A 19017-nucleotide genomic window follows, 5' to 3' on the forward strand; every position below is an offset into this window, starting at 1 on the left:
AAGCCCAATGGTTGAGGAATGGTTCAAACTATGGAATACAATGTAATTAAATGCTAAGAACCATCAAGAATGGAAAACATGATGGAATAAAGTTCCTCTATGAAGGCCTACTCTAATGCTTCATCCTGGCATATAAGTAAATGCAGGACTTAAAAGGATATGTTAGCAGAACACAAGCTCTGTCATGCTCTACCTTTCTGGAAAGGTTTCAAGTACCAGCCCAATGACATACAGTATATGGGGCATTCAAGTATTTTCCTAAATTCACAGAAATACATCATCAGGTTGGATGCAAGGTAATGAACTTACACTAAAGGATATAAAGACTATAATCTGGCACTGGTGGACAAAACAACCCACACCAACAAATTCATGGTTTCTGGAAGTATTGAGATTTTAATACTTGACCTCTGTAGGTCCAAGTATATCTTAAGTTTGAATGACATGTTCAATAAATTACAAAGTTTAAAATAAAAAACTGGTTCAAAAATTAAGAAAAGAACCTAATAAAATTACTTGTAATCACAAATATACCAACTTAGCAGGTGACGGAAAAAAAAAAAAACACAGACAACTTACATAAGATTGAATTTGAAGTTGAACTGCCAGGTGTTGATTCCAGAAGGATATTCTCCTTTCTCATTTGTGAATGTGAGGCCCAGTTGTATAATTTTAAGCAGGTCAACATTACACCGAAGAAGCTGATACTGGTAGTCTATGGAACTTCGAAATTCCCCAATTGGTCTCACTACAACACCTGGAAATTCTGTGTCCTAAAGAAGATTGGAAATGCATTTCTCAGTGCAAAGTTCTGTAATGGCTACTAAAACTGCTATCTCATCTACCTCCCCAAGGGTTTATAAAACTGTGACCTCAGTTTATAAAGAAATCATTTAACTAGCCAACCTAATGCCAGTTAAAATAAAGCAGCAGCACCATCATATCTAGAAGTACTTGTCTATTATAGGATCTCAAGAGGTGTGAAATAGTTCTGACACTAAAAGTAAGTGGGCAGAAACGACTAGAGACACTCAATATACATGTACAGAATTTGGGTGTCTGGTTGAGGGGAAGAGCGCTGGATCTGGACTCAGAACCTGTGTTCAATCTAGTTCTGACCCTGGGCAAGTTATTTAAGTTCTCTGTACCTCATATTCATCTGAAAAATAAAGGAACTGGACTAGAAGACTTATAAAGGCCCCTTCTAAATCCATGATCCTATTTAACAACAAATTCAAACACAAACACTTACTAAGTGCCTGCTAAGGAACAACAGGGCTCTAGGGATACAAAGACAAAAAATGAGATTGCTTACATTCAACAAAGATGAAATGTGAAAAAGGAACTCGGGGCAGGGGGGGAGGGAGGGGAAAGGGGAAGAGCGGGACCAAGGGTGGGAAGGGGAGGGAAAAATCAAAGACATAATTTTAAAAAACATATTGGGGGGAAGTTTCGGATTTAAGAAGGAAAGATTGTTGGTCTGTTTGAACACAAAGACGCAAAAGAGTATGGGACAAAATGAAAGGACAAAGTGTTTGTATCTTACCTATAGGTAATATGAAACCCCTGAATGCTTTTGAGCACAGGAGTGACTTGGTGAAAGTCCTGCTTTAGGAAGATTATTGTGAGAGATTATTTCATGTAGCTATATGAAGGATAGATAAAGAAGAGACAGAAGGTAAAAAGCCACGACTATAACTGAGATGAAAAGTGAAAAAGATCAAACTAGGGTGGTGGCAGGTAAAGTGGAAAGAAAGCAAAATATGCAAGAAATATTACAGAAAACATTTTTTTAAACTTGACATCTGAGTGGATGTGAGGGAATGACTAAAGAAGAGAAAGGCAGACCTTGAAGTACTAGGTGGATGGTGGTGCCAAGTGGCACTGGAGAAACAGACTTTGTAGAAAAGATGATGAATTCAGTTTTGAACATGCTGAATTTACATTTAGTTGACGCAGGCAAGGGGAAATATAAGGCTATCATTCAGGAATGGATATAGTGGATATATAGATCAACACTACTAGTGAACAACAAAGTAAGTGTATTCCAGGTCAGAAGAACTATAACAAGAAAAGGAATGAAAACTGGAAAATACAAAGTACATCTTGGGGACAGTAAATTGAACCAATTTAGCCAGGTGAAAATTGTCATAGAGTCATGGGGAATAAGACCAGAACTAGGTTGGTACCAACCTATGAAGTGGTTTTTAATATCAACCAAAGAAGTCTGGCTTTAATTCCTATTGGCAATGAGAATTCCCTGAGGGAGAAGCAGCATTGTGTAGTAGAAATAACAATGGATATATAAGACCTGAGTTCAAGTCTTACCTCTGCCTCTAATTAGTTTTGTGATCCTGGGCAAGTCACGATTTGATCAAAAGCTTGTTTCCTCCTCAGTAAAATGGGGATAATAATACTGGTACTACTTGTGTCACAGGGTCATTGTAAGGAAAGCACTTTGTAAACTGTAAAGAAATAACTATAGAAATGGGAGCTACTGTTACCAAGGGTTGTAAACTGGGGAATGACAGCAGTGCTTAGAAAATTTAATCTGGCAGCATATGTAGGACCCAATGAAGAGGGGACCCTAGAGAAAGTAAAGTCAGTCAGGGAGCTATTACAAGCAGTCCAAGCAGGAGGCTCTACTTGCCATAACTTGCTGCACTCTATGTCCTAGCTTCTACATTGCTGTGTTTCATAAAAAACAGCATAATTTGCCATCCAGTTTCATATAACTTGGTTATATTGTGCAGGGGTCAGAAAACTACAGCTCTCTGGTCAAATGGGGCTCACTGCCTGTTTCTGTATAGCAAGCTAAGAATGGTTTTTACATTTTAAAATAAAGTTTACTATATTTAAAAATGTAAAAACCACTCTTAGCAGGCCGTATAAAAACAGGCAGTGGGCTACCACGTCTGTAGTTTATCACTGCCTGGTCAGTCAAATTTACTAATTAGAATAGTAAATCTAATTTCCTCATTTCCATAACAACAAGTAATTCAAAGACAGTGCAGCACATTTACCATAGCAATGTAACTGTAACTAAGCACAATTTCTCGGATCTTCCTCATCTCTTCTTCTAGGTTGCTGGCCCAGACTTCACAGATAACCTGGCTGTTCTCCACAAGTGCTGCAGGCATCCTGAAGAAACCCGAGAAGACACCTTCAGCTAAGACTGGATGATAGGACAAGCCAGAGAGCTGTAGTTATGATCTAAATACAAAAATATATGCTTTGAAATGATGGGTTTATATATACTTCACTGCTTCAAGGACCTATGATTTCATTTTGTGGCTACAACTCTACCAGTGCTGAATCACAGCCTATTATGTTTTTAGTAGACAGTCTTCAAGAGCTGCCATGGCTAAAACACTTGTCACCCCTATTATCAAACTAGTAATAAGCCTTGCCAAATTTAGCTAAGCTGGTCCCAAGAAAACAGATACATAGTCTGGCATCAGATAGTCCAAAATATTAGTTCATATATCAGGGCAGCATACAGAAAAAGTTAAAACAAGACATATTTTCTCTGTGCTTTATTGATTTAAGCCAAAACATAAGAAATTATACTTGTCCTCAATCTGATAAAAACAAGGATGTTGATCACTGCTGTCAAGAAAAATACCACATAGTTTTCTAAACTAAACTAGTTCCTTAAACCAATTTTGTGGGCCTCCAGCTTCCAGAAAAGACAAACTATCACCTTAAACCAGTTCTCTGGTCCTCTCTAACTTGCCATAAAACAATGGCTAAAAGTCACCCATGACAGCAAACCTGTGTACAATTCTCAAACCATTCTGTATGACTACACCATGGAAATCAAACTTAGAAATCTTTTACAAAGAGATCATTTCATACATTTTAGCATAGATCCAGAAATGACTGAGGCACCAGAATTCAAATCCAAAAGAGGCTGCACCAAGGGAGCAAAAAATTAATGGTTTTTAACAATGGTTTTAACAATGGTTATTTGTCAAATAATAGGAATACGAAGACAAGCTAAGAAAAGATATCCCCCGGCTATCCAAATGTGAACTAAAATTAGAGCTGACAACTTAAAACATCCTCTCTTGTAAGGAGAGCAGCAGCAAAGGATGAAACATTTAGCACCAAAATTTTCTATTGATCATTTGAACCTTCCTCCAACCGAACTGAAGCTTAGAAAACATATAACTAAAATTTCATTTCTAAACACGTCAAGGCAAGGAATAAACATTTTACATAACACCTACTACATACCAGGCACTATGCTAAGCACTTTACAAATACCATCTCATTTGAGATATTATCGTATACATATATATGCATGTAAACACACACGACTACAAAGCAGAAAAAAGTGACCCAAAGATAAAAAGACAAAAGTTTAAAGGCAAAAATAATAAAACCAGAAATAGAAGGGTTTGTGGAACTAGCTTTCTTAAGTGGGGGAAAAAGAATTTTAAACTATAGAATTCAACATATAAGCTATGAGAAAACAGGCATATTAATACATTGTTGTTTAGTGAAGTTGGGACTGGGTCCAGCATTTATTAAAAGCAGTTTGGAACTATACCCCAAAGTCACTAATCTGTGCATACATTCTGACTCAACAATACTACTCTTAGGCCTCTACCCTAGAGAAATCAAAGAAAAAGGGAGAAGACCCACATATATAAAAATACTTATAGCAGCTCTACTTATTGTAGAAAGAGAATTGGAAACTAAAGAGATGCCTATAAATTACTGAATGGCTTAATAAATTGTGGTCATGAATATGATAGAATACCACTATGCCATAAGAAATGAGAAAACAGATGACTTCAAAGAGATGGAAAGACTTATATAAATTGTTACAGAGTAAAGAACCAGAAGAACAATTTATATTACAAATATTATACATTTATGAAGAATGAAATGAGCAAAATGAGAACAATTTATACAGCATTGTAAAAAACTTTGAAAGTTTTAAGAACTAGGATCAACACAATGGCCATTCATGATACCAGAGGACCAATGATAAAAGATACTGTTTACCTCCTGACACAGGTTTAGAGTTCGAAAAAACGAATTTGTCTGTCTCTACACACTCTATACACATATATCTTTATACATACACACACACAAGAGCCAACAAGGGAATTTATTTTGTTTGTGCATATGTTAAAAGAAATTTTTCTTTACTTTTTCCACGGGGTGGGGGAGAGGACGAAGAGAAAACAGATTTCTGTTCACTGAAAAACAACTTAAAAATTGGGGGGGATGATACAATTTCCAAATGTTACATTAATTTCAAGATGAAGTCGCTATTTATTTAATTTATTTGTTTTATTTTGTTACAAGAGATAGCTAATGGAGTGGGGAATCTGTAAATATAATGTAAAAAAAAATAAAACTTAAAAAAATCTCACCTAACACTATTTGTTATATTGCAATCATTGTATTGCAATATTCATTTGAAGGTAGGTCCACAATGGAATTCAAGGAATTTAATTATTAAAAGTATTAATAATATCTTATTGTAAAGCTGATTTGCATAGATGCCAAGTGTAGCATTATAATGAACTTTCAGTGTATAGACAAAGTCCCTAGCCTAGTAACATCCAAATTTACATTAGTGCTAACCCAAAATAGGACCGGGGAAGATTTTTACTCTATAAATTCAAATTAGATAGGTGTACCAGTAGAGATTTGAAACAGAATAAAAGTCTGCATCATGAAGTGCCGCAGATAGAAATTCTAAGACTCATCTTCAAGAACACAAGAATTAACCCCAGTGGACTCTAATTAGCCCCTTCTCTTTACCACACAAAATCCTCTAACACTTATCTACACAAGTTATCCAACACCTTTCTTATACTTGAACGTTCTTAAGGAGCTCTTAAATCATTCCCTGGTCACAGCAACCGTGCTGACTTCCCAGTTAGTTGTATTCTTCCTTAAAGGTGGCAGACATTACTACTTCCTTTAGCACAATAGTATCACTAGTACTACACAGTACCCACCAAAGCATGCACTCGATAAACTGTGCTTGAATGAACAAATGAAGTGAGATAGAGAGTCAGCCTGATTTGCTAAGAGATGCACCAAATTGCCAAAATCAAAAAGGTCAGTTAACACAGAGGTTCAGGTTCTAACTAGTCCGTGTGATGAAACAAGTAGTTTATGACATAATGGAAAGAACACTGGATTTGGAGATGAGACCTGGGTTGGAATTCTAGCTTTGCTACATACCAACTGTATAGCTTTCGGCAAATCAACAATCTATCTGACTTAAGTTTCCCTGACTATAAAAATAAAGTAGCAATACCGGCCCTGATTTACAAAACTGTTTGAGGATAAAAGTTAATAATAGCTGAAGTTTATATACAGTTTACCATCATAAACACCCAACTCTGTAGTAGGACTATGTTAAGGTTAAAGTTTCACCTTTGCAGAAACTACTCCGCTGCCCTATTTCTCCAGAGTAACTGAAACAACACACAACCACTCCACTTCAAAGATCACAATTAAACTACTTTCTGGGCTAGCTCAAACAGCCTGGAACAGTTTACTTAAGGACTACGGCAAAACAAAGGAGTCAAACTAAAAATGTCTTTGATATGACACTCAAATCTGGGAGGAAGCTTTAAAATGTAAGATTAGAAAGCATTTAGTCTGAACCCACATCACCAGACTCTCTTCCTGCCTTACTTAGCTACTTATAAGGGGTCAAATGAGAAGTCGGTTCATTGAGGAATAAGAGATGGCTAGAGTTCTCAGCCCCTTATTATGTTGTATCTCCGGCTGAGGAAAAAAAAAAAATCTGACGTTTTTGGTGTTACCTCTAGTCATTAATTACATTTTGCTGTTTCCTGCATCTTACCCAAGAAAATGCAGTGTATGAATTTTAAAAAGGTTCCTTAAAACAAAGACATCAAGGATCAAGCTATTCAGGGACTCTACCCTAAATCTATTACAAAAAACTGAATTCATACTTCAAAAGAGTTCCCGTACCGACAAATAGATGAACAAACAGAAAACACAAATCAAACAACAGATTACTTAAATATGTTAGCATTTGAATGGATTCAAGATCCACGGGTGTACTTCTATCAGTGGAGATTATAACCCATCCACACCTTCTCCAGAAGGAAAGGAATGAGTATTTACACCTATCAACCTACCTCCAGGCATCTGTGAAACAATATAAACAACTATTCATAACCTTCGAAATCATCCAACTGATAAGGCTATCCTCGATATAGACATTAAATAAGAAATAGTGAGGAGAAAAAAAAAAGAAAGGTCTGCCAGTTAATTTTTTTTTAAACAAGGAATCAAATTTTAGTGGGATGGATAAACAAAGCCGCATCTGTTTGAGGCAGAAAGGGAAGTCAGAGACTAACAAAATGCCGACTGTATTCTCTCCACCACACACAGAAACTTGCTCGCCCTGCAGCCCCAATTGCGTCCCTTTCAGAGCGTCAATGGGCACCTACGCTGCTTCACATCTGCTGCTTCTCCACGGCCAAGGTCCAGGTTTGGCCAATCTTGGTGTGCCGAAGGGAGATGGGGGAAAGGCGGGGGATTGATAATAAGAAGGAAAAGGGAGACGGGCGTAAGCACTGCAGCTCTCCCTCCTCACATCCCGTCCTCAAACCTTCATCCCTCCTTCCTCCTCCTTCCTGGACTCTCTCTGCCCTCCATTCATCAGGTCCGGCTCCTTGGCCCTCCTCCAGACAATGGTCCATTCTCCCCCAACTCTCCGGCTCCAACTTTACACTCTCCCTTCCAGACTCCTCAGGCGCCGCGATCTGGCCCCGCTCACCTAGGCCTGCTGGGCCCGCAGCGGGCGGGCGTAGGGGCGGGCAGGCAAGCCGACAGATTCCCCGGGGGGCGGAGGCTGCCCTAGGACCGACTCCTTCCTCCCGCCCGAAACCCCTGCGCCGGATCTGCTCCTAGCACGGAGTGCAACAGCGAGAGCGGGCTCTCGGCCCAGAGAGGACCAGGACTTTATGCACCACCCACACACCCTTCCCCGACCAGGCTGCTCTAGCCAGCCCAGTCTTCCAACCTCGCCTACTCCCAGTTCCCTTCTGCGTCACCCAGGACGCGAGCGCGCCTGATCGGTCATGCCAGCTCCGCCCCCTTGCGCGCCCCAGCGACCTCTCGTGGGGTCGCTGAGCCAGGCGCAGGGCCACGAGGCCGGCGCGCTGAAATTATGGCAAGGAGAGGGGGCGTAGGGTGGGAGGCGTAGGCATTTGAGCACGCTTGCGGAGGACATGGCTCTACGCCTCTTCGGCGAAGAATCGCAGCGAGGGCCGGAGGTTCGTCATAAAGCCCTCCACACCTCAACGAAGCTCCTCCCTGCCCGCGCAGGCGTCTGGCTCGAGGACAGAAAGGGGCGTGGCTCTGAGCCAATCACGCTGGGACGGTGGCCTCGAACTTTGTGTCCGGTGGCGGGGTCCCAAGTTACCCCTTTCTCCTCCCGCCCTTACTGGTCTCGAATGACCGTTATTGCGGTTGAAATGCTAAGGAATGAATGGACACCTCTTCCAGTAACGCCCCAGTTACACTGGAAAACTGATTCCTGGACTCAGCTCCGTGCCCCCCCCCGGGAAAAAACAAAAAAGCAAAAAACGGACTACAGAAAACCCCTTACCCTGCTTGTCGTTTCAGCGGCCCCCAGTTAACGCTTCTGGGATGAGGGGTCGGGGCCAACCATGGAGAACACCTCTCCAACCCCGCCGCGACCCAGAAGCAGTGTTACCTTGGCAACGGAAATGGGAACATTCCCCCACCCCGCCTTTTCCCTCTTTTGCATCAAAGAAAATTATAGGTTCAGACAAGTGGATAGAGGGACCTTTTGATGAGAGCCCTCAAAATCACAGCCTGGGTCAGACCTAAGGTCTCCTCATTCAACCCAACCCCCAACCCAAAGCACAGATCTCAACAACTCTGCACTGGGGGCCCCGTCTGGGGGCAGCCTCTTCAGTCCGTGGCAAGCGCTGGCTGTTAGGAAGTGAGCCAACCTTTGCTTCTGTGTGGCTTCCTCCCCTTGGACCTAATTCTGTCCCCTAGGGTGGGTCTAGTTCACTAAATTACTTACCCCTGATAGCCCCTTCACGGGCCTGAAGACCGTAATCAATTCCCCTCCTAAGGCTTCTCTCTTAGCCAAACATCCTCAGCTCCTTCAATTAACCGTGCTAGGGCATGATTTTGAGGTCCAGGTCCATCAACCTGGGCATCCTTCTCTGGACTGACTCCATCTTGTCGGCTTACTGTGGGTCCTCGGACTGAACACAAAGCTCCAAGTAAATTAGGGTGATAAGACTATCATTCTCTCTTGTTCTAGGCACTAGACCTCTAGACCAGACCTTCACAACTTGGCAGTAGGTAGGGGTCAAAATTAAAATAGGGCCATAGATGGATTTTTAGCGGCTCACTTTCCAAGTAAAGGTATAATTAATGATTAAACTATTTCTCAAAAACCCTTTTGTATCAGAGGTAAGGCAGAAACTTGAATCAGCAAGTACTTCTGTATGAAGCCACCTTCAGTAAAAGACTTCTCAGCAGCAGCAATTTCTTTAGAAATCTGAAAACTAACATTAATAGCCTCATTTTCTGAGTTTACTTTCTTGAAAAACCTTTGTTCCCCACTGAGGTTTTTCAACAAACGTGGACACTTTAATTTCTTTTTCATTGGTGTCCAATTTGCTTGAGTCAGGATGTTTTGATTCTAAATGGCAACGAAGATTGCATTCCTTCTGAACAGCTATTCTCCATAAATAAGGCACAATATTTTGTCTCTCATGTAAGTAAAGAAGTATCTGTTTGTCCACTCTGGATTAAAGACCCTATGTTCTGATTTGATCTTCCATTTCTTTTTATCACCTACAAAGTCACCCCCAAAATTTTAATGTTAGAACCAAAAAAATCTCCACAGCAACTGTTCACATACAAAGAAATACTGAACTGAGTTTCTGACCTTGGAGAGTGCCAGACATTCCTGTAACTTGGAGGATGGCTGCACATGGAGGGAAGAGAAGAAAGCCTTGAGTTATTGCCACTCATCCCATAGCTGCACTGGCTCGTGGCTGCACTCACTTTGTCCCTATTCAACACCGGTAAGGACTGAAAACACATCAAAAAGATACTACTACTCTCACTCCTCTCAGAACAGAGACAGACTGACAGTGGTCACCACCAGTCATGTGACAAACGGGAGAGAGTGTGCAGTGGCAACCCAGCTGCCAAGTTACATGACAGGCACAATAGTGACTAATGGAAGACCGGTTAAGTGGGGCACAAGCAAAGCACTTGTTACATCTTTACTTTCTTTTACATCCTCTACATTTTTTCATGAGTCACTCTAAATCCTTTGGTGGGCCACAAGTGGCCAGAGGGTTATATGTTGTACGGACCTGTTGGAGACCCTTAATCCTCTAGCAGCCCTTAACTAGGTTTTTCAAATTTCAGTTTGAAGAACAGATGCCAACACTGGCAATGCTTAATTAAGATCGAGTCACTTGAAGACTGGGCAGAGCATTGAAAAACAATAATCACAAAGGGCCACCCCCTACCAGTGAAAATCTGGGATCAGTCCAAGAGCCATATTGCCAACTATTTAGGACCACCTTCTCTGCTCTCCACCCCAACCCAGGCCCTTATCCAGAGAAGAGCAAAGATGTTCTGAACCAATCAATCATTAAGCCAAAAGTGCTTTTACTGGCTGGTTTTGATCTCTTGGACATGTTCTCTAAAGAAATTCCAGCTTGGACCACCCCCAAAAGCCCCTGAAGGTCTCCAGATCAAACTTCCTAAACAAGTCCCAAATCACAACACCTGCAGCAGATCCCCAACAGCCTTCACAACAGTTGGAACAATCCACTGGACCTGGATCATCAGTATTTTAATTAGAGCTGGTGGGCCATCAAAATGAATGTCAGTTCTTTGAGTCCTACATCTGTTCCTCCTGCCAAAAGTGATCATCCATCTCAGATCTTCCAGGTTAGTCCTGATTTCAAATATTCTGCCCCCATAAACCATTACTGAACAATCTCAATATTTCAGCAATTAGTAACTGAATAAACCAAGTACACATTATAATAAAAATATCAGTTGCAAAATATGTAAAATCACAAGGAGTCTACATATATGTAATATGTATGGACTTTTTTGTACATATATAAATGTATATATGTATATGAATATGAATATATGTGTGTATATATATTATATATATATAAATCTCTGTACATATATGTATGTAGATGGTGGAAGGTAGGTAGAATGCAAATGGCAGTATTTCTAATCTTAAAATCCAGAAACATGTTGCCTTATGGGTGCTAATATAAAAGCCCATACAACTGTCATGTCAAAGCAGTTTGACCATAAAATATTGCCATCATGCCCTTATCTCTATTCTTACTAACAGAGAGCTACAGTTCAGCTTAGTTGCTCTTAGGATATTCCCTCCAACACACACATATGCCATTGTCTAGATTTTTTTTTAAAAGGAGATAATAGAGAAGACTTCTTTAATGAAGAATTTAAGTTAGAGTTCTAGGTAGAGAAACATTTCCTTTTCCCCAGTCAGTTCTATGGATGTAATGTATCTTTTGCTCACTTCTAAGATGCAGTGGATAAATTAGCCTGTGCCAGCCTAGGGCTATTTGCAAAGAGGAACAAGCCCTTTCTTAATGGCTTTTATTTTGCTTTGGGCTGCTAGCACAGCAATCTCAGTTTAACAGTCTTCTTTAGGAGGCAATCAAATAGGAAATTCACTGTCCCCCATTACTGCCCCCTCACTCAGAACTACTTGTACATTTCTAGATGCATTAAAAACAAACTCACAGATATCTTGTTCTTTGGTAAGTGTGGGTGTCTTTTTTTTTCCCTCGGTTTTAGGCAGTAGATTTTATGTTACAGTCATTTTGATGAACACATAAAAACAACTATTTAGATCAGAAGTTCTTAACCTTTTTTTTTTTTTTTGTCACAGACCCCTTTCACAATCTAATGAAGTCTATGGACCCCTACTCAGAATAATGTTTTTAAATACATAAAATTATAAAAGAAGCAAATGTACTTAAATATAGTTATCAAAATATTTTTACAAGTAAGTTCACAGACCTGCTAATAACTCTTTCTTGGGAACCCTTAAAATATTATTCCACAATGGATATTAATAAAACTCATACTTCTGCAACACTTTAAAAATTTACAAAGAGCTTTCTTCACAGCAATCCTTTAACATAGGTAATGTATTACCTTCATTTTACAGTTGAGGAAAATAAGGCTGAGAGAGAGAAATTATTTGTGAACTAATAAGTTTCACATCTGGGACTCAAATCTAAGTTTCCTGACCCCTGAGTTCTTTCTACTATAAATCTCATGAATAATATATCTAAGCACTTATCTTTACTGCTCACAGTTCTAAGGAATGCCCTTCCTTAAACAATCTACTTTAAATAAAACCAGAAGCAATGTGATATGGTAGACATAATAGAACATCAGGGATCAAGACACCTGAGTTCTAGTCCCAGCTTTTCAACTTTCTGTGTTACTTTGGGTAAATCAGATCACTCCCCCTCTCTGGGTCTCAGCTCCCTCCTCTGTGAAATGAAGTGATTGAATCAGAGGATCTCTAAGGTCCTTTTTTGATTCCTTTTTGATCGACTATGTCCTCACATTCTTTCTAGCTTCAACATTCTATAATTTTGTTTATCTGAACTATAAGTCCATGCTTGCATTCTTAAACTACATAGCAAGTTCCATTATCAGTCCTTTCACCTTATTGTAGATAAATAATAACTTCAAAAGACTTGATTCTCCTAAGGGATGGAAAAACCATCATCTGGCACCAGGAAATTATCAGCAGTAGTAAATCAATAGATGCTTAGAGAATGGAATGTGAGGATCATTTTTTATGATTGACTTTGTGATTTTTTTTGCTCTTTCAATTTCAAACAAATACTATGGGCTCTGATTGTTTCAATTTTCAATTGGACAAACACTTATTAAATACTTCCTATGTGGAATGTACTCTCCTAGTCATGGGGGACACAAAGACAAAAATAAAAACAACCCTTGCTCTGAGGGACCTTATATATTCTAATGGAAGTATACAACATGTTCACAGATAAGTAATTTAGAAATTGCTAGAAATAACTTAATTTCAAGAGGGAGAAAGCCCTAATAATTGTTGGGGATCAAGTAAAGTTTCACAGAGTGGGTGACACCTGAGTTGAGCCCAAGACAAAGATGTTGAAAGGCAGAGATGAGGGGAAGGGTCAGAGGACGTTCCAGGTATGAGAAAGCCTTTGTGAAGGCATGGAGACAAGAGGCGGAATACTGAGTTTGGGAAACCAGTAGCCCAATGTTGACAGAATGAAAGGGTGTAATAAGAAATAAGAGTAGAAAAATCATATTGGAGACAAGTTATCCAGGACTTTAAATGCCATGAGTTTGTTTTTATTTGTATTCTAGAGACAATAGGGAGCTGGAAGTTTTTGAAAAGGGGAATGGCATAATTAAATCTGTGTCCTAAGATGATTTTGGCAGCTTTGTGGAGGATGTTGTAGAGAAGAGTTGCTGAAAGCTGAGAAACCAATTAGGAAGTATTATTACAGTAGTCCAGGCAATAGGTGATAAAAGTCTAAACTTGGGTGGTAGTTGTGTAAGTAGGAAGAAGGGAACAAATGTGGGGGATACTGTGGAGATGGAATCTTCAACTTGGCAGCTTATTGAATATAAGGATTGAAGAAGAAAGAAAAGTTGAGGATAACTATGTGACTAGAGGGATGGTAATGTTCTCAGTAGAAAGGGGGAAACTTGGAAGAGTTTTGTAGAGGTTTTCTACACTGAGAGTATTTTCATCTTAAAGTGAAGGGTGGATAATTTTTCTTCTTATCACCTTTTCCCTCTCAAAGTTATTGAACTGACAAGATCTTAAAGATTTAATGAAATGATTCATAAAACTATAGAACATCAGAGCTGGAAGAGACCTTAAAACATAGAATGTTAAAGCTGCAAGGGACCTTAGAACATAGAATATCAATACTAGAAGGGGCCTCAGAGACCATTTAATATATCCTCCCTCCCCTTCCACCATTTTACAAAAGGAAGAAAGTGAGACCTAAGAAAAAAGGGGTAACTTGACCAAGCTTACAGTACCAAAGCTAAGAACTGAATTTTCTGGCTCCCAATCTAGTAATCAACTACTACTTAAAGAGAAAAATCAGACTGTATTTAATATGATTATGAAATAAATTCATTAATCCTGGGGCCAATTAAACATCCAGGAACCTGCAGTTCCTCACCCTTTATGTAGCCTATAGCTTTTTTGGTGATTTGACCAGGTTTGTAATGAGAGGGAACCATGAGTAAAGATAATTGCCTGTCTAGTCAGTTGCTGCATTCCATTTATCACCAAACCTGGTCCTACTGATGACCTTATACAAAATTTTAGCAGTAAGTACTGAGTACATGGCAATTCATGAAAGAGAGAAAAGAGGCCCTTTTCCCAAAAGGAACTTTTAACTAAAGATAATCTATGAGACCATCAAAAGACAATACATAAATAAAAGCTTTTCTCTATGACTATCATAACTGCCTAAAAGCAGGCTCCTTTGGTGAGTTCTACACTATCTTCTGTTCTGCTCTGACCTGCACTGAACCACAGTGCATTCATTTAATAATCTCTAATTTTTCAAAACTGGGCAACAACTGGTACCTCTCTATAAAGTTTCCTTCTGGTGTTTTACAAGTAAACATCAGCCATGGAAACATCGTCAGAGGAACCAAGGCACAAAGCACCTCAGGATTTTCTATGGGTTTCCCAAGTAGGTACAAGAAACATTAGGCAAAAAGAACCCAGAAATGGGGAAATAAAGTCCTAGTTCAAGCCATGCCTACAAGTCCCTTTACTAAGGTAAACTTACCAGGAGAGGCTCATTTTATACTATCTTTTGTTATTAAACATGATGGGAAATCTCCCTTCTCCCCCAGGATGGGAGGTCCCTAAAGACTCTCTAGATTTTCCCCTTTTCCCCATTATTGGTTAGAGTAAGTGCTAACAACTTAAGTGTTAAGAGTTTGATCCCTCTGTACAAGCCAGTATTTCTTTTTTAGAAAAGTATTTGTAATGATGTATTGGAAAAAAGCATTATATCTGAAATCAGAACACCTAGCTCTACCTCTCTGACCTTGAGCATAGTCTCTCAGAACCTCAGTTTTCTCATCTATAGAAAGAGTATAAATTAATTAATTTTCTAAAAATAAATTTTCTTAAATGTTTGCATTGTGATGGGCACTGGGCATACAAGGACAAAAACAAAATTATCTCTGCCCTAAAGGAGCTTACTGCAGTCTACTGGGGGAGATGCAACATATAGACAAACAACTATAGTACAGGGCAAATTGAGGAGGGAGTGAGATTGTGAGAGTCAAAAATGAAGTGGGAGTACATACCAGTCATAGGGAATGGCTTGTGCAAATGTATGGGGGTGGGAGTTGCCATCAAGTTCCCAGATCTGCTGGCAGTGTAGTTCAGCTTTAATTAGCTAATGAAGAGAAGTATTATGAAATAAAATTGAAAAGGTAGGTGGGAGTCTGATTGTGGAAGGCTTTAAATGCTAGACTGAGGAGTGTGTAGTTTATCCTATAGCCAGTGAGGCACTAAAAGTTTGAGCAGAGGAGACATGGTCAGATTGGTGGTTTAGGAAGATTATTTTGGCAACTGTGTGGAGGATGGATTGAAGAGAAGAGAAATTAGAAGCAAGGAGACCAACTAGAAGGTCATTGCAGTAAAGTACAAGCAATGAAAACATGAATGGAGAAAGGGTGACAGATATGAGAAGTTTTGTAAAGTTAATATTGATAAGATTTGGAAACATTGTATATAGGGTAGTGGTGGAGAGATAAAAGAAAGAAAGAAAAAAGTAAAAGTGATTCCATGGTGGGAAAGCTAGATGATTCCGAGAATGATGGTACCCTCAACAGAAATAGGGAATAGGTTTAAGATAAAAAATAATGGACATCCAGTGAAAATATTCAGCATGGAGATGATAACACATGAGTAGAGCTCAGGAGTGAGCTTATTAGGAATGAACATATAGATTTGGGAGTCATCTGCAGAGAGATAATAATTGCTTTCTTGGGAGATGTAGTGATAAGATTGAAGAGAGTACATGTAGTAAGAGAAGTCAATCCTGGAAAACATTCATGTTAAAAGAACAGGAGAGGGATAAAGCAAAGGATTCTAAGAAGTATCCATCAGACAAGTAGGAAGAGAATGAGGAAAGAGCAGTGTCATGAAAAGCTAAGAGAATAGTATCTAAGCTCTGTCCATCGCCTTCTTCTCTTCCTCCTCTATGCTATTTCACTTGGTGATCTCATCAGCTCCCATAGTTTCAATTATCATCTATCACTAAGCAGATGAGGGGCAGCTAGGTGGCACTCTGGATAAAATGTTGACCTGGAGTCAGGAAGGTTCGGCTTCCTGAGTTCAAATTTGGCCTCAGATATTAATTGTATAACTCTGGGCAAGTCACTTACCCCTGTTTGCCTCATTATCTATAAAATGAGTTGGAAAAGGAAATGGCAAACCACTCCAATATCTTTGCCAACTCCAAATAAGGTCACACAGAATCAGACTTGACTGAACAACAAATTGCAGATGAAGCTCAGATCTATTTTTCCACACCATCCTCTCTGTTAACCTCCAGTTTCACATCTCCAGTTGCCTATTGGACATCTCAAGTAGATGTCTTGTAGATATCTTAAACTCACATGTCCAAAACCAAACTCATTATCTTTTACCCAAAACCTTCCCCTCTTCCTAATTCCCTATTACTGTGGAGGGCACCACCATCCTTCAGTCACCCAGGCTCACATCTTCAACTTCTCACTCTCATCCCTCCCCCGAAACATCCAATCAGTTGTCAAGTCCTGTTATTTCTATCTTTGTAATATCTCTCATGTAACATCTCCCCTTCTCTCCTCTAACACAGCCAGTAACCCGGTCCAGGCCCTTATCATGTTACCCATGGACTATTGTATTAGCTAGCTATGCTTGGTTTCCCTGCCTCAAGTCTTTCCCCACTCCAGCCCATCTTCCACTCTGCTATCAAATTGATTTTCCTAAAACAGGTTTTGATCACTTCACCATATTCAATAAACTCCAGTAGCTTTCTTTTACCTCCTAAATCAAATGTAGAGTCCTCCATTTGACTTTTAAAACTCTTCATAACCTGGCACTTTCCTGTCTTTTCAGTCATTATACATCTTACTCCCCTCAACATATTCTTTGATCCAGTGACATTGCTCTCTTTACTGTTACTCAAACAAAACACTCCATCTCCTGACTCTAAATGTTTTCACTGGCTGTTCCCAATGTCTAGAATGCTCTTCTTCCTTATCTCTATCTCCTGGCTTCCCTCAAGTGTCATCTAAAGTCCAACCTTTGACAAGAAGGCCTTCTCAGTCCTCCTCAATCTTACTCCCTTTCCTTTGAGACTACCCTCGGTTTATCCTGTCTGTATTTTGTTTGTATGTAATTTTTTGCATGCTGTCACCTCCATTAGACTGGGAGCTCCTTGAGACTAGGATTGGTTTTTATTTTGTTTTTATTTTGCCTTTATTTGTATACCCAGCACTTAGCACAGTGCTAGGTATGTAGTAATTATTGACTAGGAGGAGATCCTGGTCAGTATCATCAAAAGAGGTTGAGCAGTTGAGAAGCATGCACAATGAAAAAAAAAAAAGGCTATGGATTTAGCAATTAAGAGATCATTGATAACCCTGGATTGAGCAATTTCAGTAGACTGGTAGGGTTTAGGAGCCAAACTGCAAGGGATTTAGAAATAATAAAACAGCAAGTTTTTTTTTAAACACATACTCTATATGAGGCATTCTACTAGGTGCTAGAGATACAGAGACAAAATGAAGTAGTCCCTGCCCTCAAAAGAGCTTACATTCTATCAGGAAAGACAATGTGTGTGTGTGTGTGTGTGTGTGTGTAAAAAATAAATGCAAGGTAATGGGAGAGACCAGGAGAGGCTTCATTTAAAAGACTGTTGCTTGAGATGAGTTTTGAGGGAAAGGAGATTCTAAGAGGTAAAGGTGAGGTGGGAGTATGTTCTTGCCAGTGAAACAGCCAGTGAAAGGGCATGAAGATGGAAGATGGAATGGCAAGTGTGGTTGTTCACTCTTGTCTGATGTTCACTCTTGTCTGACTCTTCATGACCCTATTTGGGGTTTTCTTGGTAAAGATACTGGAGTGATTTGCCATTTCCTTTTGCAGCTCATTTTACTGATGAAGAAACTGAGACAAACAAAGTTAAATGACTTGCCTTGGGTGACACAAGCTAGTAAGTGTCTGAGGCTGGATTTGAGCTCACAAAAATTAGTCTTCCTGACTCCAAGCCCAGCAGTCTATCTATTTCCCCACCTAGCTGTTAGGAACAATACGAAAGCCATTCTGGCAATTCCAAAGGACCCATGCTGAAAAATACTATTCACTTTCAAAGACAGAACTGATGAATTCTGAGTGCATATTGAAGAATACTTTTTAACTTTATTTTTCTTGGGATTTTTTGTTTGTGTTTTCTTTTGCAACATGGATATGTTGTGTTTTATATTACTTCACATGTATAATCAATATCAAATTGCTTGCCTTTTCAAGGAGGAGAAAGGGAAGGAGAGAATTTGGAACATAAATTTTTAAATGATTGTTAAATTTTACATACAATTGGGAAATATTTAACCAAATAAAAAATATATATCTTTAAAAAAAGGCCAGTCTGACTCTACAGTACAGTTTAGAAAGGGAAGTAATATAAAACAAGGTCAGAAAGAGAGGTTGAGGCCAGGTTGTAAAGGGCTTTAAATGCCAAACACAGGAGTTTATATGTGATTCTAAAGGCAACTGGGAGCCACTGGAGTTTATTAAGTATGAGGATGACAGGTCAGACCTGCCCTTTAGAAAAACAATTTTGTCAGCTCTGTGTGTGTGTGTGTGTGTGTGTGTGTGTGTGTGTGTGTGTGTGTGTG

At 39.4% G+C, this 19017-nt stretch overlaps 1 protein-coding gene across 8 annotated transcripts in view; it reads right to left on the bottom strand.

The window, feature by feature from the left end:
* The window catches only part of CNOT8 (CCR4-NOT transcription complex subunit 8), a 28162-nt gene extending 20159 nt beyond the window's left edge, over nt 1-8003 (bottom strand). For 2 of the 8 annotated variants that reach the window (XR_003567296.1, XM_027842008.1), the window contains exons 1-3: nt 7790-8003; nt 3024-3141; nt 580-773 (exon numbers count right to left, since the gene is read on the bottom strand). Coding sequence is in view for 7 of the 8 variants with exons in the window: in XM_027842008.1 (XP_027697809.1) it covers nt 580-773; nt 3024-3140 (311 nt within the window). In the remaining variant the exon portion in view is untranslated. The other 6 variants (XM_027842010.1, XM_027842004.1, XM_027842007.1 and 3 more) reach the window with 5 other exon arrangements.
* Between the last annotated feature and the right edge of the window lie 11014 nt (nt 8004-19017).

The sequence above is a fragment of the Vombatus ursinus genome, unplaced genomic scaffold, assembly GCF_900497805.2.
Source record: "Vombatus ursinus unplaced genomic scaffold, bare-nosed wombat genome assembly UNPS02014863.1, whole genome shotgun sequence".
NCBI lineage: Eukaryota > Metazoa > Chordata > Mammalia > Diprotodontia > Vombatidae > Vombatus > Vombatus ursinus.